This window comes from Chlorocebus sabaeus, chromosome 7 (genome assembly GCF_047675955.1).
Source record: "Chlorocebus sabaeus isolate Y175 chromosome 7, mChlSab1.0.hap1, whole genome shotgun sequence".
NCBI lineage: Eukaryota > Metazoa > Chordata > Mammalia > Primates > Cercopithecidae > Chlorocebus > Chlorocebus sabaeus.
The window spans coordinates 15,936,012-15,958,536 of NC_132910.1; the positions used below are offsets into that span (position 1 = coordinate 15,936,012).

Consider the following 22,525-nt stretch of genomic DNA (forward strand, 5'->3'; position numbering starts at 1 on the left):
TACAAGTTAATTATTTACTTGTTCTTGAGCAAGCTGAGCATAATAATACCTACATATTAGGGTTGCTGTAAGAATTAAGTGGATAATGAATGTACAGTATGGAACTGAGGACCTGATGTAGCACAAGCCCTCAATGAATATTAGCTGTTTTGGTGAAAATGATGGTGCTGATAATGATGATTCCTTGGGTTCCTGGTTTGGCCTTTCCTTCCTGATTCTTCTTTCCCATTAATATGACGTGGCAAAACAACAGAGAGATAGAGTTAGGGAGGCATTAGAAGCAAAATGTTAACTGATTTGAAGTCGATGGGCTTATAGCAAATAGATGTGGCAAGTCCTACCCATTGTTGGCATGATGTCTTCCAAGCAATCATGACTTTTATAGAGATAAGTTGGTTTCATGGAAAAAGCCTTGAACTGTGTCATTAGTCTTGAATTTTAATTCGAGTTCATTAATTAAAGTAAAACACCTAAAACAGTGCCTAGTACACAGAAAGCACTCAATAAATGTTTCTGTCATTGCAGGCCATTACCATTCATTCATTTATTCTTTTCTTCATCCAACACATATTTGGTGAGAGCCCACTAGCTGCCAGTTTCCATGGTAGACTTGGTGGGTACAGGGTGAACTAGATAAACAGGGCCTTTGCCACTATGAAGACATAGTTCTAGTGGAGGGGAGATCTGCTATTCTTGGCCAGGTCCCTAAGCCCTTTGGGGTTTTAGTATCTTCATCAGTAAAATAAAAGCGAAATTCAGGCCAAGCGTAGTAGCTTACAACTATAATTTCAGCTGGGAGACCAAGGCAGGAGGATCTCTTGAGGCCAGGAGTTCAAGACCAGCCTGGGCAACATAGTGAGAGACTTAAAAACAAAAAAATTAGCCAGGTATAGTGGCTAATTTTCCAACTATCTGGGAATAGTTCCAACTATCTGGGAAACTAAGGTGGGAAAATTGCTTGAGCTCAGGAGTTCAAGGCTGCAGTGAGTTATGATTGCACTCCAGCATGGGCAACAGAGTGACACTCTGTCTCTAAATAAAAAAAAAAAAAAAAGAAAGAAAAGAAAGAAGAAAAGAAAACAATGTAAAAAAAATTAAGCTTTAAAATTTCAGGATAGTATCATCTTATGATACTATTTACTTGACTGACTAGATGCACATTATTTGTTTATTTATTCATTCACTCAGCAAATGCTTGTTGATGCCTGCTATGTGTAGGCACTGTGCTAGGTGCTAGGGATACAGTACTAGCCAGAGCAGACATGAGGTCTGCCCTCATGGAGCATTAATTACAACCTGTGAGGTACATGTTGACTAGGTGATTGTGAATGTGATTAGTTGTATAAAGGGCAAAATGTGAGTTTTGTTGAACAGAAACTAAAAATGTTTGTTATTTTTGATAGAAAGCATGTGATAAAACATTTATCCAGCTTGCTTTTTCCTCCTGTTTTATGAGTTTACGTCTTCTTGTCTGCTTAAACAGGAGCAGTTGGACATCATGGAGACAACTTAGTAGAGAAGATCATTTCAGCACTTCCCCAGCTCCCAGGCCACACAAATGATGTGATGGTTAACATGATAGAGCTCACTGCGCTCCAAACTGAGGAGGAAAATTGTAATGTGGTTGCACCAGGCTGTCTTGCACAATCCAAGTAAGATATGTAGTTTTTGTCCTTTTATCTTTCTCTATCTTCCCCTTTCTTTTTCTCCTAGATTGAGTATTCCCATAGAAAAAAAATGAAGAGTTGGTCTGGTTGAAAATTTCACAGTTGGTAGCATTTAGCAAAAAGCATTTTTTCTTAATTTTGAAATAACCATATCCACTAAACATAACAATAACCCAGAAAGTATGGAATTTTATAGAAGTGTCATTTACATGTAATGTTAGCTTGTTCCCAGGATTGGTTAAGTGAGTCAGTTTATGTATCTGCATTTCACAGATAGTTTCACATGGAATTGAGTCTAGTCTTCCTCAGTTTCTTTTTCCCAATTGACTTTTTCACATCACTAAAAAGCAACTCAAACAACTCAACCATGCCATCTTTTTATATTAGATGATATGCCTGTGGATATCAACAGAAGTTTTTATTTCTAAGTACATTTTTTTCACATGCTTAGAGAAATCAAAGAGAGAAGATTATGTACGTTAAGTTATGCAGAGTTTAAAAAATAAAAATTTCTCCAGAAATGACAATAAAAATATATGGTAGTCACCTTCTCAACTTTGTCCTTCATTAACAATTCTTATGGGAATTACTCTCATTTGAAAAAATAAAAATATTAGAAGGGAATAAAGTATGTAAGTGTATCTGTTTCTTTTATTTTCATGTTCTATATTTTTAAATAAAACAATATCTTTCAGTATTATAGTTTTAAATCTTCACAGTAGCAGATGCATTTGGAATTTCCTCCCATATTTATTAATATAATTAGTATATGTAGCTCCTGAAGTTTTTAGCCTTTTTGTAATAGTTAACAGTACTTATTGGATACCCAATGTTTGTGTGTCAATGTGGGAAGAAAATGGGACGTTCTAGACTTTTGTCTATTTTGTGTGTTTACACATACAATAAAAACATAGGCCTAAAGACTTGCAGCTCTACAAACCCAGAAGTAATGTGATTGGAAACACATTTAGCTGTTCAGAGAGCCATTCAGAAGTTAATTATTAAGGATTTACTGTGAGCCTTACTCTAGGTTAACTAACAAGAAGGACCTAAAATAATATATTATTCTTCGAACACTCTTTTTGTTGGGGAGTCATGATTTATACCCGATCATAATTTGAAAACAATAGAAATGATTTGAAGTCAAGATTAATGTATCTGCTATGGAGTATAATTTCTATAAGTAAAGTATCAAGTTAATATGGTCTTTGTAGATCAATGTAGACCTTGAGGAAGTGGCAGTGCTTTAAGTCTTGAATGACTTAGAAAAGAGGAGGGGGTTGATGTGAACCAAAGGATATAAACAAAAAATGGTCAGGGCCCGATGTCAATGAGAGATGACCTCATTGGACCACTTCTGTCATCTGCTCTGTTCACATTTTTTGGGTTATGAGGAACTAGGTACACTTCCAAGCATTTTACATTTGGGAAATCATTTTAAGTTTTACAGTATCCTAATGAGGTAGATTTATTATTCCCCTATTTTATAGGTAAGGAAACTGAGGCAAAGATATACTAAGTAACAGAGTTAGTGGGAGGTAGAGCTAGAAATGAGTTCAGAATGTTTGATTTTAGGCCAGGCGCAATGGCTCATGCCTGTAATCCCAGCACTTTGGGAGGCCGAGGCTGGTGGATCACCTGAGGTCAGGAGTTTGAGACCAACATGGTCAACATGGTGAAACCCTGTCTCTACTAAAAACACAAAAATTAGCCAGGCATGGTGGCGGGCACCTGTAATCCCAACTACTCAGGAGGCTGAGGCACAAGAATATCTTGAACCCGGGAGGCGGAGGTTGCAGTGAGCCGAGATCGTGCCATAGCACTCAAGCCTGGGCAACAGAATGAGACTCTTATCTCAGGAAAAAAGAAAAAAAGTTTGACTTTAGAGCCACTGTCTTAACTTCTATGCTATCTATATGAAGGATCCAGAGAAGAGCTAGGCTCTTGAATAGATTTAAAGAGATGAGAGACAAAAATAAAGTTACTCTTTGAGTTAATTTAGGAGTCCTCTGTTTTCAACATAGTGATTATACAAACAATGGAAATCAATTTTGGCTAATTTAAGCAATAAAGGGTTATTAAAGGGTATTGGGTAGCTAAAAGAGTGAAAGGAAGGATTATTAATCAGATTTTCGAAAGGACAAAATAGTTCTAGGAATGTAGGAAGCAGAGGCTCAGGAAAAGCCTCTTTAAGGCATTGACATTAGAGAGACTGAATTTTAACTGTTTTCTTCGAGTCCTTCATAAGATTCAGATTCTGGGGGAAATGGTAAGATTGGATTTTCTTGGCCTTTGTGCCCACCTTTTGCTCAGTGTGGGTTGGGAGCTCTTTATACTGACTAGAATTACGCTAATATCATATGGCATGGCAGAAGGGTGGTTCTTCAAAGGAAAATGGAAACACTTATCAGAAGATGGGGGAACAGATACTGGACATGCAAAAGTAGTAGATGCCCCTTAATACTAGCACACACTTATAGAGGACTTTTTGTATAACAGGCATCATTCTGAGCACTTAGTGTGTATTAACTTATGTACTTCTCACGGTATCTCTATGAGGTGGATTCTCTTAGTGTCCCCCTTTATAGAAGAGGAAGGGACTTAAATAACATGCCTAAGGTAAAGCATGCAGTTAGACGTGGTGGAGGCCTATATTTGAACCCAGGCAGCCTGGCTCTAAAATTAGTGTTTACCGTTACCCTCTGCCACTTCCACAGAAACCTAAGGTAATTACAAAAAGAATAAGTAAGCTCCCCAGAGGAGTTTGCAAAAAGAAAGAAGAGTTGAGTCTGTCATTGGACAGCAGGTAAAGAAGCAAATTCTTAGAAGTGTAGTAGAACAAACATGGGTATAAAAGTATCTCAGTCCTATAAGTAATGTTTTGATTATAGTCACTCTGTTTAACCTTGACCCCCCAGCACTGATTCTATTACAAGCTGAGACCAAAGCTAAGCCAATCTTGGAATCCCATTTCCCTTGGCAGTGATGCTTTAGAAATGGGCAAGTGATAAGAGAGAAAGTCTTAGGGCTTCTTGGTCAGGTTTCTTTGCTACTGACAAGAGACTCAGTAGAAATGTGTCCATTTTTATTCTTCCAGATGTGACCAATATGTCAGACATATTGAGTCTGATAACTGCTGCAGCTATCTTGCTCACATCTGCAAGTTAATGCTAACACGTGAAAGGTGGCCTTGCCAAGAGAACTACAGAGGAGCAGCTATAAGCTCCTTGATGCACGATGTTTGGACATCATGTTGTATGGGAGAATATATTTCCTATTGTTTAAGCCAAATTTAGTTGCTGTTTTCTATCACTTGTAGACAAAGTCTTCATGACATGTTTTTTACACCTCATTATTTCATCTTATAAAATGAGGGCATTGGCCTAAATGACTCCTAAGGCTTTTCTTGGGTTTAAAATAAAATTCCTTCCTAACTGAGCCCCTGCTGTGACTCAGCTCTGCCTCTCACTTAGGCTATGTTCATGTATACATATTTTGTCTCCATGGTCTTTGCCTTCGTTGGTTGTCCTTTTCTTCTCATTAGACTATGAATGAATGTTCATTCAAAATGTGCCATTCAAAAATCACACCTGTAATCCCAGCACCCTGGGAGGCCAAGGTTGGTGGAACACTTGAGGTCAGGAGTTTGAGACCAGCCTGGTCAACATGGTGAAACCCCATCTCTACTTAAAAAAAAAAAAAATACAAAAATTAGCCAGGCATGGTGGCGCATGCCTGTAATCCCAGCTACTCAGGAAGCTGAGGCAGAAGAATCACATGAATCTGGGAGGTGGAGGTTGCACTGAACCAAGATTGGGCCATAGCACTGCAGCCTGGGCAATAGAGTGAGACCCTGTCTCAAAAAAAAAAAAAAAAAAAAAAAAAAGGAGTATGGTCTTAAGTGTCAAAGATAAATCTAGAGGGATATAAGCAAAGAAGAAAGCTTTAGAGACAGCAAGTTCGGTGAAGTAGTGAAACTGGAAGTCAGGTTGTAAAAGATAAAGCAATAGGCGGTAAGAAAATTATAAACAAATAGAGGTCTAAAGCAATAATTGGGAGAAAAATAGTAGTTTTTTTTTCAATTGCTTGGAAGACTGTGGGAATTATGTTGATTAATTTATCTGCAAAAGAAGAACTGAAATAAATCACAGCTTTCCTAGCATAATTTATATGTCTATCAAAACAATAACTACTACCTTCGACCACACCTACCAGAAACTTCTCAATGAAATGAGAGTAAGGATAAAAAAGTTAGTACTAAAAGGCAAAACAAATGAGTGCTTGGCAACAAATATGCCTACAATGGAAAAATCTTTAAAAAGCAATGAGCTTTGATAGTCAAAATTTATTTGCTAAGATAATTTTTATAAAAGGCTGTTTAGAATTATAGCAATTGAAGTTACTGCCAATGCAAATGAGAAACAGAATTTAAAATGCATTTTAACATGGACTTCCAGTCCTTGTCTATTATTCTCTGGATTATGTGGAATATTTCAACAAGAAGTAGGCAGAATCTTTTCTGCTTTTATGTTTTCCTCCTGTTGAAATGGGTTTTTATTCTGTGCCCCGGCTCCACTATCTCTAACCGTTTTTAGGTCCTTAAACAACCTTCACCTGATGACCTACTTGCATTTACTACATCTGCGCTTGGCGCTCCTGGCTCTGCGCTAACCCTGCACCTGCAGTGCTGCTGGTTCTGTTGGGTTCAGTATCTGCCTCTCCCATTGCTCCCTGCATGCCTCCCTGTGAAAGCCAAGACCTCACAATGGCCTACAATATTATGTGCCATCTAGCTTCCTGGTGCTCTCTGACTGCATCTCTTCTTTTCTTCTTTCCAGCCACATAAGCTTCCTTGCTGTTCTTCCAATAGGACGGGCTAGGTCCTGCCTCAGGGCTTTGGCTCTTATACCCCACCCAGATCATTCTTCCTGCAGATATACACTTAAGCCCATTTCCCTTTTTCCTTCTTAGTGAGACCTTTGCTGTCCATCTTAGCACTTCATGTCTTCCTTCCCTATTTCATTTTTTTTCCTCCATGGCACTTATCACTTTCTAATATATTAATATTTGTGTTGTATTTTGGTTTCTTCCTCTGCTAGAGAGCTATGAAGAGAACTCTCCACTAGCGAGTTCCATGAGAGCAGGGATATTTGTCTGATTTATTCACTGCTGTGTCCCCATTGCCAGGCACACCTGGCATTCAAGAGATATTTGTTGAATGAACACATGGCGATGGATGCTGCCAGGGCAGGATCGGTGAGTGAAGCGAGCCTACTTGACTAAGACAGAGAGACTGAAGCCGGAAGAGAGCATGGGGATCTCTAGATTCTGTGAAATATTCTGAACACTGTCATTGGGTTAGTAAAAATATTTGCAAAAGAGGGGGAACTATATTCACATTTCCTTATGATACATTAAATATCTGGAGAATGTTTAAGACACTGATGACATTAGCTATCTCTTACACTGATGGCATTAGCTGCCTCTGTAGTGGAGTGCTGGGTGACTGGAGACACAATGAGAAGTTAGTCAAATGAATGAGGATGGAGGCAGGAGGGAGATTTCTTACTACAAATATCAGTTTGAGTGTTTTGAATTTTCAATCATGTGAATGTTATCTGTTATTGAAAATAAATAGGCATTGGGTTTAAATAAAAACATGACTTCCTTCTTAAGCTAGCCTAAGGTAGGGTTCTCACATCTAGGAAAGAAAGTTGCTGTCTCTTACTTTGGGACCTCTACAAAGCTTCTCTCCCCTATATTATCCTCCGTCCTCACTGAACTACTCTTCACTTTACAACTTCTATTAAAATGCCAGAACAGTATACTATAATTGTTTATATGTTTCTCTCCTCTACTAGACTGTAAATTCCTTGAGAGTAAGAGATGTGCCCTGACACTTTTAAGATGTACTAGTGAACTGAGTACAGCAATCAATAAATGATTGAATAAGTTGTAACATTAGATTTGAGGCCAAGGCTGGGGTGGTGGCTCATGCCTATAATCCCAACATTTTGGGAGGCTGAGACGGGTGGATCACTTGAGGTCAGGATTTCGAGACCAGCCTGATCAACATGGTAAAACCCTGTCTCTACTGAAAATACAAAATTAGCCAGGCATGGTGGTGCACACCTGTAATCTCAGCTAATTGGGAGGCTGAGGCAGGAGGATCGCTTGAACCCAGGAGGTGGAGGTTGCAGTGAGCAGAGATCGCTCCATTGCACTCCAGCCTGGGCAACAAGAGTGAAACTCCATCACAAAAAAAAAAAAAGGTTTGAGGCCAGGTGTAGAAATGATGACATAAATCCATGAAAAGGCTTATCTACTTCATTTTAGCACTTAAATCATTGTCTAGTATTGTTGATTGGTTTTTATATACTCTATATATGAACATATATAAATATAAATCATTTCTTTATTTTTTAAACTTTTTAAAATTATTATTCTTTGAGTTCTAGGATACATGTGCACAATGTGCAGGTTTGTTACATGTATACATGTGTTACAGGTACACATGTGTCCTGTTGGTTTGCTGCACCCATCAACTCGTCATTTACATTAGGTATTTCTCCCAATGCTGTCCCTCCCTGAGCACCCCATCCCCTCACAGGCCCTGGTGTATAATGTTCCCCACCCTGTGTCCAAGTGTTCTCATTGTTCAATTCCCACCTATGAGTGAAAACATGCGATGTTTGGTTTTCTGTCCTTGTGATAGTTCGCTGAGAATAATGGTTTCCAGCTTCATCCATGTCCCTGAAAAGGACATGAACTTACCTTTTTTCATGGCTGCGTAGTATTCCATGGTGTATATGTGCCACATTGTCTTAATCCAGTCGAAAATTGATGGACATTTGAATTGGTTCCAAGTCTTTAATATTGTAAATAGTGCCGCAATAAACATACGTGTGCATATGTCTTTATAGCAGCATGATTTATAGTCCTTTGGGTATATACTCAGTAATGGGATTGCTGGGTCAAATAGTATTTCTAGTTCTAGATCCTTGAGGAATTGCCATACTGTTTTCCACAATGGTTGAACTAATTTACACTCCCATCAACAGTGTAAAAGCATTCCTATTTCTCCACATCCTCTCCAGCATCTATTGTTTGATGATTTTTTAATGATCGCCATTCTAACTGGTGTGAGATGGTATCTCATTGTGGTTTTGATTTGCATTTCTCTGATGACAAGTGATGATAAGCATTTTTTCATGTGTCTGTTGGCTGCATACATGTCTTCTTTTGAGAAGTGTCTGTTCATATCCTTTGCCCACTTTTTGATGTTTTTTTTTTTTCTCTTGTAAATTTGTTTTAGTTCTTTGTAGATTCTGGATATTAGCCCTTTGTCAGATGGGTAGATTGCAAAATTTTTCTCCCATTCTGTAGGTTGCCTGTTCACTCTGATGGTAGTTTCTTTTGCTGAGCAGAAGCTCTTTAGTTTAATTAGATTCCATTTGTCAATGTTGGCTTTTGTTGCCATTACTTTTGATGTTTTAGTTATGAAGTCTTTGCCCATGCCTATGTCCTGAATGGTATTGCCTAGGTTTTCTTCTTGGGGTTTTATGGTTTTAGGTCTAACATTTAAGTCCTTAATCCATCTTGAATTAATTTTTGTATAAGGTGTAAGGAAGGGATCCAGTTTCAGCTTTCTACGTATGGCTAGCCAGTTATCCCAGCACCATTTATTAAATAGGGAGTTCTTTCCACGTTTCTTGTTTTTGTTAGGTTTGTCAAAGGTCAGATGGTTATAGATGTGTGGTGTTACTTCTGAGGCCTCTCTTCTGTTCCATTGGTCTGTATATCTGTTTTGGTACCAGTACCATGCTGTTTTGGTTACCGTAGCTTTGTAGTATAGTTTGAAGTCAGGTAGCATGATGTCTCCAGCTTCGTTCTTTTTGCTCAGGATTGTCTTGGCTATGCAGGCTCTTTTTCTGGTTCCATATGAACTTTAAAGTAGTTTTTTCCAATTCTGTGCAGAAAGTCATTGGTAGCTTGATGGGGATGGCATTGAATCTATAAATTACCTTGGGCAGTATGGCCATTTTCAAGATATTGATTCTTCCTATCCATGAACATGGAATGTTCTTCCATTTGTTTGTGTACTGTTACTTACTTGAGCAGTGATTTGGAGTTTTCCTTGAAGAGGTCCTTCACATTTTTCGTAAGTTGGATTCCTAGGTATTTTATTCTCTTTGTAGCAATTGTGAATGGGAGTTTACTGATGATTTGGCTCTCTGTCTGTTACTGGTGCATAGAATGCTTGTGATTTTTGCACATTGATTTTGTATCCTGAGACTTTGCTGAAGTTGCTTATCAGCTTGAGGAAATTTTGGGCTGAGATGATGGGGTTTTCTAAATATACAATCATGACATCTGCAGACAGGGACAATTTGACTTCCTCTTTTCCTAATTGAATACCATTTATTTCTTTTTCTAGCCTGATTGCCCTAGCCAGAACTTCTAACACTATGTTGAATGAGAGTGGTGAGAGAGGGCATCCTTGTCTTGTGCCGATTTTCAAAGGGAATGCTTCCAGGTTTTGGCCATTCAGTATGATATTGGCTGTGGGTTTGTCATAAATAGCTCTTATTATTTTGAGATACATTCCATCAATACCTAGTTTATTGAGAGTTTTTAGCATGAAGGGCAGTTGAATTTTGTCAAAGGCGTTTTCTGCCTCTATTGAGATAATCATGTGGTTTTTGTCATCAGTTCTGTTTATGTGATGGATTACGTTTATTGATTTGCATTTGTTGAACCAGCCTTTCATCCCAGGGATGAGGCTGACTTGATCGTGGTGGATAAGCTTTTTGATATGCTGTTGGATTCTGTTTGCCAGTATTTTATTGAGGATTTTCGCATCAATGTTCATCAGGGATATTGGTCTAAATTTCTCTTTTTTTGTTATGTCTCTGCCAGGCTTTGGTATCAGGATGATACTGGCCTCATAAAATGAGTTAGGGAGAATTCCCCCATTTTTAATGATGGGAATAGTTTCAGAATGATTGGTACCAGCTCCTCTTTGTACCTCTGGTAGAATTTGGCTGTTAATCCATCTGGTCCTGGATTTTTTGTGGTTGGTAGGCTATTAATTATTGCCTCAATTTCAGAGCCTGTTGTTGGTCTATTCAAGGATTCTCCTTCTTCCTGGCTTAGTCTTGGGAGGGTGTATGTTTCTGGGAATTTATCCACTTCTAGATTTTCCAGTTTATTTGCATAGAGGTGTTTATAGTATTCTCTGATGGTAGTTTGTATTTCTGTGGGGTCGGTGGTGATATCCCCTTTATCATTTTTTATTGCGTCTATTTGATTCTTCTCTCTTTTCTTCTTTATTAGTCTTGCTAGCGGTCTATCAATTTTGTTGATCTTTTCAAAAAACCAGCTTCTGGATTCATTGATTTTTTGGAGGGTTTTTTGTGTCTCTATCTCCTTCAGTTCTGCTTTAATCTTAGTTATTTCTTGCCTTCTGCTAGCTTTTGAATGTGTTTGCTCTTGCTTCTCTAGTTCTTTTAATTGTGATGTGAGAGTGTCAATTTTAGATCTTTCCTGCTTTCTCTTGTGGGCACTGCTATAAATTTCCCTCTACACACTGCTTTAAATGTGTCCCAGAGATTCTGGTATGTTACATCTTTGTTCTCATCTCTATTTCTGCCTTTATTGTGTTATGTACCCAGTAGTCATTCAGAAGCAAGTTGTTCAGTTTCCATGTAGTTGTGCAGTTTTGAGTGAGTTTCTTAGTCCTGAGTTCTAGTTTAATTGCACTGTAGTCTGAGAGACAGTTTGTTGTGATTTCTGTTCTTTTACATTTGCTGAGGAGTGCTTTACCTCCAATTATGTGGTCAATTTTAGAATAAGTGCTATGTGGTGCTGAGAAGAATATATATTCTGTTAATTTGGGGTGGAGAGTTCTGTAGATGTCTATTAGGTCTGCTTGGTGCAGAGCTGAGTTCAAGTCCTGGATATCCTTTTAACCTTCTGTCAAAAGGTTGATCTTTTTCTGTCTCGTTGATCTGTCTAATATTGACAGTGGGATGTTAAAGCCTCCTATTATTATTGTGTGGGAGTCTAAGTCTCTTTGTAGGTCTCTAACGACTTGCTTTATGAATTTGGGTGCTCCTGTATTGGGTGCATATATATTTAGAATAGTTATCTGTTCTTACTGAATTGATCCGTTTTGCATTATGTAATGGCCTTCTTTGTCTCTTTTGATCTTTGTTGGTTTTAAAGTCTGTTCTATCAGAAACTAGGATTGCAATACCTGCTTTTTTTTGCTTTCCATTTGCTTGGTAGATCTTCCTCCATCCCTTTATTTTGAGCTTATGTGTGTCTGTGCACGTGAGATGTGTCTCCTGAATATAACACATTGATGGGTCTTGACTCTTTATCCAATATGCCAGTCCGTGTCTTTTAATTGGAACATTTAGCCCATTTACATTTAAAGTTAATATTGTTATGTGTGAATTTGATCCTGTCATTATGTTGTTAGTTGGTTGTTTTGCCCGTTAATTGATGCAGTTTCTTCATAGTGTCTATGGTCTTTACAATTTGGCATGTTTTTGCAGTGGCTGTTACCAGTTGTTCCTTTCCATGTTTAGTGCTTTCTTCAGGAGCTGTTGTAAGGCAGGCCTGGTGGTGACAAAATCTATCAGCATTTGCTTGTGTGTAAAGGATTTTATTTCTCCTTCACTTATGGAGCTTAGTTTGGCTGGATATGAAATTCTGGGTTGAAATTTCTTTTCTTTAAGAATGTTGAATATTGGCCCCCACTCTCTTCTGGCTTGTGGGGTTTCTGCTGAGAGATCTGTTGTTAGTCTGATGGGCTTTCCTTTGTGGGTAACCCGACCTTTCTCTCTGGCTGCCCTTAACATTTTTTCTTTTATTTCAACCTTGGTGAATCTGATTATTATGTGTCTTGGGGTTGCTCTTCTTGAGGAGTCTCTTTGTGGTGTCCTGTGTACTTCCTGAATTTGAATGTTGGCCTGTCTTTCTAGGTTGGGGAAGTTCTCCCGGATAATATCCTGAAGAGTGTTTTCCAACTTGGTTCCATTCTCCCCGTCACTTTCAGGTACACCAATCAAACGTTAATTTGGTCTTTTCACATTTCTTTTTACTATTTTTTTCTCTAATCTTGTCTTCTCACTTTATTTCATTAATTTGGTCTTCAATCACTGATACCATTTCTTCCACTTGATCAAATTGGCTACTGAAGCTTTTGCATGTGTCACGAAGGTCTTGTGCCATGGTTTTCAGCTTCATCAGGTCATTTAAGGTCTTCTCTACACTGTTTATTCTAGTTAGCCATTCATCTAACCTTTTTTCAAGGTTTTTAGTTTCCTTGCCGTGAGTTAGAACATGCTCCTTTAGCTTGGAGAAGTTTGTTATTACCGAGCTTTTGAAGCTTATTTTTGTCAACTCTTCTCTGTCCAGCTTTGTTGCATTGCTGGCGACGAGCTGCAATCCTTTGTAGGGTAAGAGGTGCTCTGGTTTTTAGAATTTTCAGCTTTTCTGCTCTGGTTTCTCCCCATCTTTGTGGTTTTATCTATCTTTGGTCTTTGATGTTGGTGACCTACAGATGAGGTTTTGATGTAGATGTCTTTTTTGTTGATGTTGATTCTATTCCTTTCTGTTTGTTAGTTTTCCTCCTAGCAGTCAAGTCCCTAAGCTGCAGGTCTGTTGGAATTTGCTGGAGGTCCACTCCAAACCTTGTTTGCCTGGGTATCACTTGTGGAACCTGCAGAACAGCAAACATTGCAGAACAGCAAATATTGCTGCCGATCCTTCCTCTGGAAGCTTCTTCCCAGAGGGTCACCCGCTTGTATGAGGTGTCTGTCAGCCCCTACTGGGAAGTGTTCCCAGTTAGGTTACATGGGGGTCAGAGACCACTTTAGGAGGCAGTCTGTCCATTCTCAGATCTCAAACAGTGTTCTGGGAGAACCAGTGCCCTCTTCAGAGCTGTCAGACATGGACATTTAAGTCCGCAGAAGTTTCTGCTGCCTTTTATTCAGCTATGCCCTGCCCACAGAGGTGGAGTCTATAGAGGCAGTACGTCTTGCTGAGTTGAAGTGGGTTCCGCCCAGTTCAAGCTTCCTGGCTGCTTTGTTTACCTATTCAAGCCTCAGCAATGGCTGACGTCCCTCCACCCGCCAGGCTGCTGCCTCACAGGTCGATCTCAGACTGCTGGGCTAGCAGTGAGCAAGGCTCCATGGGCATGGGACCACTGAGCCAGGCATGGGAGAGAATCTCCTGATCTACTGGTTGCTAAGACCATGGGAAAAGTGTTGTATTTGGGCGGGAGTGTCCCATTCTTCCAGGTATGGTGTGTCACGGCTTCCCTTGGCTAGGAAAGGGAAGTCCCCCGACCCCTTGTGCTTCCTGGGTGAGGGGATGCCCCGCCCTGCTTCGGCTCGCTCTCCGTGTGCTGCACCCACTGTCCAACCAGTTTCAGTGAGATGAACCAGGTTCTTCAGTTGGAAATGCAGAAATCACCCATCTTCTGCATCTATCATACTGGGAACTGCAGACTGGAGCTCCACTCCAGTTTCTATTTGGCCATCTCGGAATGGACTCCTTATTTATTTATTTCTTTGTATGTACTTTTTCCCAAATGCACCTCATTGTCTAGGTCAGTGTGAAAGAAGCAAGTTAATATCAAGTACCTGAATTTTGTTAAGCATTGTGCTAGGTATTTTAAAATGTATTATTATATACATAATTTTAAAAACAACTCTGCAAGTTGGATAATACTGTTTGTTTTGTTTCTATAGAAATTTAGAGAAAGAGACTTAAGTAATTTGTCCCAAGCCAGATTTTTTTATATAATTGAATCAATTCTTTCATTTTTTGAATAAACATTATTTATAAATTCAACTCTGTGACACATTCTTAGTTGAATGCATTGTCAACTTTAAATAATGAGATACAGAAAATATGATTAAATATAGAGTTTATTTGAGCACAAGCTGTGAGAGTACCACCTGGGAAATATAGGCTCCAAAGGAATAGAATTCATGCTTCAAAGGGGAGAAGTTTAAGTTTCACTTATATAGGCAGAGACAGGGACATTTAGTAGGGTTACAACATTTTCTGTCCAAGGTCAGTACACATGTTATAGTTGTTTGATTGCTACATGCAGGACGATTGCCATAACATTCCATAAAGAGGAGTAATAGTCTTGAGGGATCTTATCTCTGGTGCTGTTTGGTCTTCCTATTCATTTATAGAAGAAAGCAGAAGTTGTAGCTGCATGCTACACGACTCAGGCTACATAGCCACATTCATTTCAAGGCTCAAAATAATTTAAACTTCCACAGCTTAAATTTAAATTATTTAATTATACAGCATGTACAATTAAACCAATAAATTCAGAAATTGTGGATACTCTGATTTGTAAAAAATCATATTTTAAGTCCAATTTTCTTTTTTTCTGGATGTTTAGCTTTTGGTAGAGTATATTATTAGTTTGGATTATTTTGATTTATTATAATATATTGTCTTTCCAACTTTTATTTTAGATTCAGGGTGTACAACTGTAGGTTTGTTACCTGGCTATATTGCATGATGCTAAGGTTTATGATATGATTTATCCCATCACCCAGGTACTGAGCATAGTACCCAATAATTAGTTTTTCAACCGTTTCTCCCCTCCCTCTCTTCTTTCTTTGGTAGTCACCAGTGTCTACTGTTGCCATCTTTATGTCCGTGAGTACTCAATGTTTAGCTATCACTTATAAGCAAGAATCTGTGGTATTTGGTTTTCTGTTCCTGTGTTAATTTGCAGAAGCTCTTTTGTTTAATTAGGCCTCACTTTGTCAATTTTTGTTTTTGTTACAATTGCTTTTGTGGACTTAGTCATAAATTTTTTCCCAAATCCAGTGTCCTGAATGCTATTTCCTATGCTTTCTTCCAGGATTCTTACAGTTTGAGGTCTACATGTCAGTCTTTAATCTGTCTTGTTAATTTTAGTATATGCTAAATAGTAGGGATCCAGTTTCATTCTTCTGCATATGGCTAGCCAGCTATGCCACCACAATTTATTGAATAGGGAATGCTTTTCCCATTGCTTATTTGTTAACTTTGTCAAAGATCACATGGATATTGGTGTGTGGCTTTATTTCTGGGTTCTGTATGCTTTTCCATTGGTCTGTGAGTCTGTTTTTGTACCAGTAACATGCTGTTTTGGTTAGTATAGTTTGAAGTTGGGTAATGTGATGCCTTCAGCTTTGTTCTTTTTGCTCAGAATTGCTTTGGCTCTTTGGATTCTTTTTGGTTCCAAGTGAATTTTCGAATAGTTTTTCATAGTTCTGTGAAAAATGATGTTTGCAATTTGATAGGAATAGTGTTGAATTCCTATCAACACTGGAATTGCTTTGGGTAGTATGGTCATTTAAACCATATTATTCCAATCTGAGAGTGTGGAATGTTTTTCCATTTCTTGTGTCATCTATGATTTCTTTCAGCAGTGTTTTGTAGTTTTTCTCACGGAGATCTTTTACTTCCTGGGTTATGTGTATTCATAGATATTTTATTTAATTTGTGGATATTGTAGATGGGACTGCTTTCTTGATTTTACTCTTGACTTGAACATTATTGGTATATAGAAATGCTACTGATTTTTGTACATTGATTTTGTATTCTGAAATTTCACTAAAGTCATTTATCAGTTCCAGGAGCCTTTTGGTGGAGTCTCTAGGGTTTTCTAGGTACAGAATCATATCATCAGTGAAGAGAGATAGTTTGACTTCTTTCCTTCCTATTTGGATGCCTTTTCTTTCTTTCTCTTGCCAGATTGCTCTGGCTAAGAATCCCAGTGCTATGTTTAATAGGAATTATGAGAGTGGGCTTCCTTGTCTTGTTCCAGTTCTAAAGAGGAATGCTTTGTGCCCATTCAGTATGATGTTGGCTGTGGGTTTGTCATAGTTGACTTTTATTATTTTGAGGTATGTTCCTTTGATGCCTTGCTTTTTCAGGGTTTTTATCATGAAGGGATGTTAGATTTTTTTTTTTCTTTTTTTTTCTTTTGAGATGGAGTCTCGCTCTGTCGCCCAGGCTGGAGTACAGTGGTGTGATCTCGGCTCACTGCAACCTCCGTCTCCCAGGTTCAAGCAAGCACTTCTCCTGCCTCCGCGTCCTGAGTAGCTGGGACTACAGGCATGTTCCACCATGCCTGGAAAATTTTTTGTATTTTTAGTAGAGATGGGATTTCACCATGTTAGCCAGGATGGTCTTGATCTCCTGACATCATGATTCACCTGTCTTGGCCTCCCAAAGTGCTGGGATTACAGGCATGAGCCACCATGCCCAGCTGGGATGTTCGATTTCATTGAAAGCTTCTCCTGTGTCTATTGAGATGATCATATGGTTTTTGTTTCTAATTCTATCTATGTGGTGAATCACATTTATTAGTTTGCATATGTTAAAACAATCTTGCTTTCCAAGGATGAAGCCTACTTGATCATGGTGAATTAACTTTTTGATGTACTGTTGGATTTGTTTTGCTAGCATTTTGTTAACGATTTTTGCATCTGTGTTCATCAGGGATGTTGGCCTGTAGTTTTCAGTTGTGCCTTTGCCGGGTTCTATTATCAACATGATGCTAGCTATGTAGAATGCATTAGGGAGGAGTCTTTCCTTCTTGGTTTTTCAAAATAGTTTCAAGAGAATTGGTACCAGCTCTTCTTTGTATGTCTGACAGAATTTGACTGTGAATCTGTCTGGTCCAGGGCTCTTTTTTGGTTGGTAGGTTTATTATTTTTTTAAATTACTGATTCCTTTTCAAAAGTCAATATTAGTCTGTTCAAGGTTTTAATTTCTTCCTGATTCAGTCTTGGGAGGTTGTGTATTTCCAGGAATTTATTCATTTTCTCTAGGTTTTCTAGTTTCTATGTACATAGAGGTGTTCATAATAGTCCCTGAAAATCTTTTGTATTTCTATGGGATCTGTTGTGATGTTACCTTTGTTGTTTCTGATTTTGTTTATGTGGATCTTCTCTTGTTTTCTTCTTTGTTAATCTAGCCAATAGTCTGTTGATCTTGCTTATCCTTTCAAAGAACCAACTTTTGGTTTCATGGGTTCTTTGTATAGATTTTTGGGTGTCATTTTCATTCTGTTCTGCCCTGATTTTAGTTATTTATTTTCTTCTGGTAGCTTTGAGTCAGTTCTTGTTTTTCTAGTTTCTTTAGGTGTGATGTTAGATTGTTAAATTGAGATGTTTCTAACTATTTGAGGTAGATGTTTAGCACTCTAAACTTTCATGTTAGTACTGTTTTTGCTGCATCTCAGAGATTTTGGTATGTTATATGTCTGTTTTCATTTATTTGAAAAAATTCTTTGATTTCTGCCTTAATTTTGTTGTTTACCCAAAAGTCATTCAGGAGCAAGTTGTTTACTTTTCATGTAATTATCTGGTTTTGAGAGCTCCTCATGGTGTTGAATTCTGTTTTTATTCCACTGTGGTCGAAGAGTATGGTTGGTCTGATTTTGATTTTTTAAAAATTTATTGAGGTTTGCTTTTTGGCCTAGCATGTGGTTAATCTTGTTGTATGTTCCATGTGCAGTTGAGAATAATGTATATTCTGTGGTTGATAGATGGAGTATTCAGTAGATGTTTATTAGGTCCAATTGGTCAAATATCAAATTTAAGTTCAGATTTTTTTGTGCCTTGATGATCTAACTCTGTCAGTGGGTGTTGAAATATCCCCCTATAATTATGTGGCTAAGTCTTTTCACAGGTCTAGAAGTACTTGTTATATGAATCTGGGTGCTGCAATTTTGGGTGTATACATATTTAGGATTATTAAGTCTTCTTGTTGAATTGAACCTTTATCATTATGTAATGCCCTTCTTTGTCCTTTTTTACTGTTGTTGGTTTAAAGTCTGTTTTAGCTGCTATAATTATAGTGTCCTCTGCTCTTTTTTGTTTTCCATTTGTGTGATAGATCTTTCTCCAACTCTTTACTTTGAGCCTATGAATGTTGTTACATGTCAGATGGGTCTCTTGAATGAACAGATGGATGGGTCTTCTTGTTTTTTGTTTTTAATCTAATTTGCCACTCTGTGCTGTTTAAGTGGGAGTGTTTAGACTGTTTACATTCAAGGTTAACTTTTGTTTGTTTGTTTTGAGACAGGGTCTCACTCTTTCACCAAGGCTAGAGTGCAGTGGTGTGATCATGGCTTACTAGAGCTTCAACCTCCCCAGGCTCGTGTCATCCTCCCACATCAGTTTTCATAGTTTTAGTAGAAATGGGCTTTCGCCATGTTGCCCAGGCTGGTCTCAGACTCCTGGGTTCAAGCAGTCCACCTGCCTCAGCCTCCCAAAGTGTCAGGATTAGAGGCATGAGCCACTGTGCTGGCCTTCAAGGTTAATATTGATATGCGAGGTTTTGATCCTATCGTGAAGCTGCTAGCTAGTTGCTTTGTAGTTTCTATGGTATGGTTGCATTATTGGGTATATGGGCTATGTCATTAGGTATGTTTTTCTGGTAGCAGATATTATTTTACATTTCCATGCTTAGAACTCTCTTGAGGATATCTTGTAAGGCTGATCTAGTGGTAACAAATTCTCTTAGTGCTTGCTAACAAATTCTCTTAGTGCTTGCTTGTCTGGAAAAGATTTTATTACTCCTTCACTTAGGAAGCATAGTTTGGTGGGAAATGAAATTCTTGGTTGGCTTTTATTTTCTTTTAGAGTGCTGAAAATAGGCTCCCCTGGTTTATAAGGTTTCTGTGGAGGAGTCAGCTGTTAGCCTGATAGGATTGCCTTTGTACATGAGCTGACCTTTTTCTCTAGCTGCCTTTAAGTTTTTTACTTTAGCTTTGACCTTGCATAGTCTGGTGACTCTGTGCTTTGGTGATGTTCATTTTGTATACTATCTCACAAGTGTTCTCTAGATTTCTTATATCTTGATGTCTACCTTTCTAGCAAGATTAGGGGAGTTTTCTTGAATAATTCCCTAAAATGTTTTCCAGGTTATTTACTTTTTCTCCTTCTCTCTCAGGAATGTCAATAATTCATAGGCTTGTTCACTTTACACAATGTCGTATTTCTCTTGTTCACTTTTTAAAATTCTTTTTTCTTTATTTTTGTCTGATTTAGTTGAAAAGATTGATGTTCAAGATCTGAAATTCTTTATTCTGTTTGGTCCAGTCTATTGACAAAGCTTTAAATTGTATTTTGAAATTCCTTAAGTGATATTTTTGATTCCAGAAGTTCTAATTGATTTCTTTTCAATGTTTATCTCTTTCTTTATTTCTCTAATATTGATTTTTAATCTTATTTTGGATCTTGTTGAGATTTCTTGTAATCTATGCTTTGAATTCTTTATTTGTCATTTCTTAGTTTCCATTTTGGTTAGGGACCATTGCGAGAGAGTTAATCTAATCCTTTGGTGGTTCACAGCGTTAAATTTTTTTAAAATGCCAGAAATCTTGTGTTGGTTCCTCCTCATTTGGAGACACTGGTACTTATAATTTTTGTAATTATTTTTTGCAGGTAAGAATTTTTCTTTTTCTGTAATATTATTATTTTCTTTCCCTTTCCCCTCCTCCCTAGGGGTGTGACTGTAGAGAGTTCTGGGTAGGGTCTTTCGGCCTTACTTCTATAGCCCTATCCAGTTCTGTTGGCAGGTTTTATATTAGGCTGTGGAGTTCAACCAGTAAGCTGGTAGGTGGCACTTATAGGTAAGAACTGGCTGTGGCCAACACAGCTGGGTAAATACTTGATCCTTGTTTACTGGGAGAAGCTTTCTGTTGCCTCAGGTAATAGGCTGATTCCTGGAAATGTGCAGTGGTCTGAGCTCCCTGCTCAGCCTGGGGGGAAAAGGGAAAGATGAACAGGGCCAGACTGGGCAGGCCTGCCTGTAGGTCCCCTGATGGAAGGCACAAGCACCTGCACTGAGGGAGAATCCAGTGGGTGCCCACCAATCCTCCAGAGGTGTGCCTAGGCATGGAGCTGGGAAGCCTCCTCAGCCGCAAGTTCTTTGCACAAGGTTAGGGACAGACCAGACTCCTAATCTGGAAGAGTTGGTGCCCCAGATGCCTGGAGATCTGCCTGGGCATGGACTGTATAGGGCCCCACTGCACCATAGTCTCTGCATAGTCTCTGCATAGGTGGGCAACTCAGGCTGCTAATCCAGGTGAATGGGTGCTCCAAATGCCTGAAGATCTGCCTGGGTGCATAGCAGACAGGGCCCTACTTTACTGCAATCTCTGCACAGGAAGGGTGGAGTGACTCAGGCTGCTAATCCAAACAAAAATGTGCTCTGAATGCCTGGAGATCTGCCTGGGTGTGGAGCAGATAGGCTCCCCCTGTGCCAGGATCTCTGCATAGAAGGGGTGGGGCAACTCACACTGCTAGTCCATATAAGCAAGTGCTCCACATGCCAGGAGATCTGCCTACATGAGGAGTAGAGAGTTCTCCATTGTACCTTGACCTATGCACAGGAGGAGTGGAGTGGCTCAGGCTGCTAATCTAGGCAAGGGGGTGCTCCAAATACCTGGATTTTTGCCTAGAGATAGAGTGGAGAAGGCCTGCTGCACTGTGATTTCAGGGGAGCAGGCTGGGGCACCTAGCAATGGCATATACTGACCAATTCCAGGTTGCCAAGGTGACCGTGGTCACAAGTCTCGTTGCCCAGGACAAACTGTAGCTAGGGCAGCTCTCCTCTGACCCCGGGCCTAAAATGGGGGAGAGCATAATTCCAGTGCTTACACTTTCCACAGTTCTGACTGTGGAGGCCCCTACTCCACTGGAGCAAGATCTCTAGAGTAAGGACTCCAATCTCTGTCCCAAGGCTAGAATGCCTGCATGGCCATGCTACTGGGTCACCAAAGAATGGCTGACTTTGTATGCACCTCAATTTAAAATGGTGTCATTGGCCGGGTATGGTGGCATATGCCTGTAATTCTGACACTTTGGGAGGACAAGGTGGGAGGATTACGTGAGCCCAGGAGTTTGAGACCATCCTGAGCAATATGATGAGACACTGTCTGTACAAAAAATAAAAAGTTAACTGAGTATAGTGGTGCATGCCTACGGTCCCAGCTACTCAAGAGGCTGAGGTGGGAGGATCATTTGAACCCAGAAGGCTGAGACTACAGTGAGCTGTGTTAATGCACTGCTCTGCAGCCTGGGTGACAAAGCAAGACCGTGTCTCCAATAAAAATAGATAGATAAATATTTAAAAATCACCTCCTGCTCTCAGTCCCAAGTCTGGGAAAATGCCCACAGCTTTTCCTGATGTCTTTGTCTCACAGTGTCTCCATGCCTCTCCTCAAGTTAACTCCAGGGCTTGGGAGAAATGAAGTACTGTCCCTTGGCATGGGGTACGTGGATCCCAGGGGAAAAGTGAGTCACAGAGGGAGACTCTCTGCCACTCTCACATATGGCGCTTCACTCTTATCAGCTGGATGCTGTCCTGGGAGCTGTTTGCCTGTGTTTTTCATGATTCTCATGGATTCCCATTTTCCTTTTTTTTTTTCTTTTATTTTTGAGACAGGCTGGAGTGCAGCGACATAATCACAGCTGACACTGCAGTCTTGACCTCCTGTGCTCAAGCAATCATCCTAGTTCAGCCTCCCAAGTAGCTGTTACTATAGGCATGCACCACCACATCTGGCTAATTTTTTTAAAACATATTTTTGTAGAGATGGTGTTACAAGAAAGGGATCCTGATCCAGACCCCAAGAGAGGGTTCTTGGATCTCGTGCAAGAAAGAATTCAGGGTGAGTCCATAAGGTGAAAGCAAGTTTATTAGGAAAGTAGAGGAATAAAAGAGTGGCTATTCCATAGACAGAGCAGCCCCAAGGGCTGCTGGTTGCCGATTTTTATGGTTATTTCTTGATGATATGCTGAACAAGGGGT

At 39.2% G+C, this 22,525-nt stretch overlaps 1 protein-coding gene across 2 annotated transcripts in view; it reads left to right on the forward strand.

The window, feature by feature from the left end:
• Window positions 1-22,525, forward strand: part of SCFD2 (sec1 family domain containing 2) — a 487,384-nt gene that overhangs the window by 12,506 nt on the left and 452,353 nt on the right. For both annotated transcript variants that reach the window (XM_007998716.3, XM_007998717.3), the window contains exon 2: window positions 1,484-1,652. In XM_007998716.3, coding sequence (XP_007996907.3) covers window positions 1,484-1,652 — 169 coding nt within the window. The remainder of the gene's footprint in view (window positions 1-1,483; window positions 1,653-22,525) is intronic.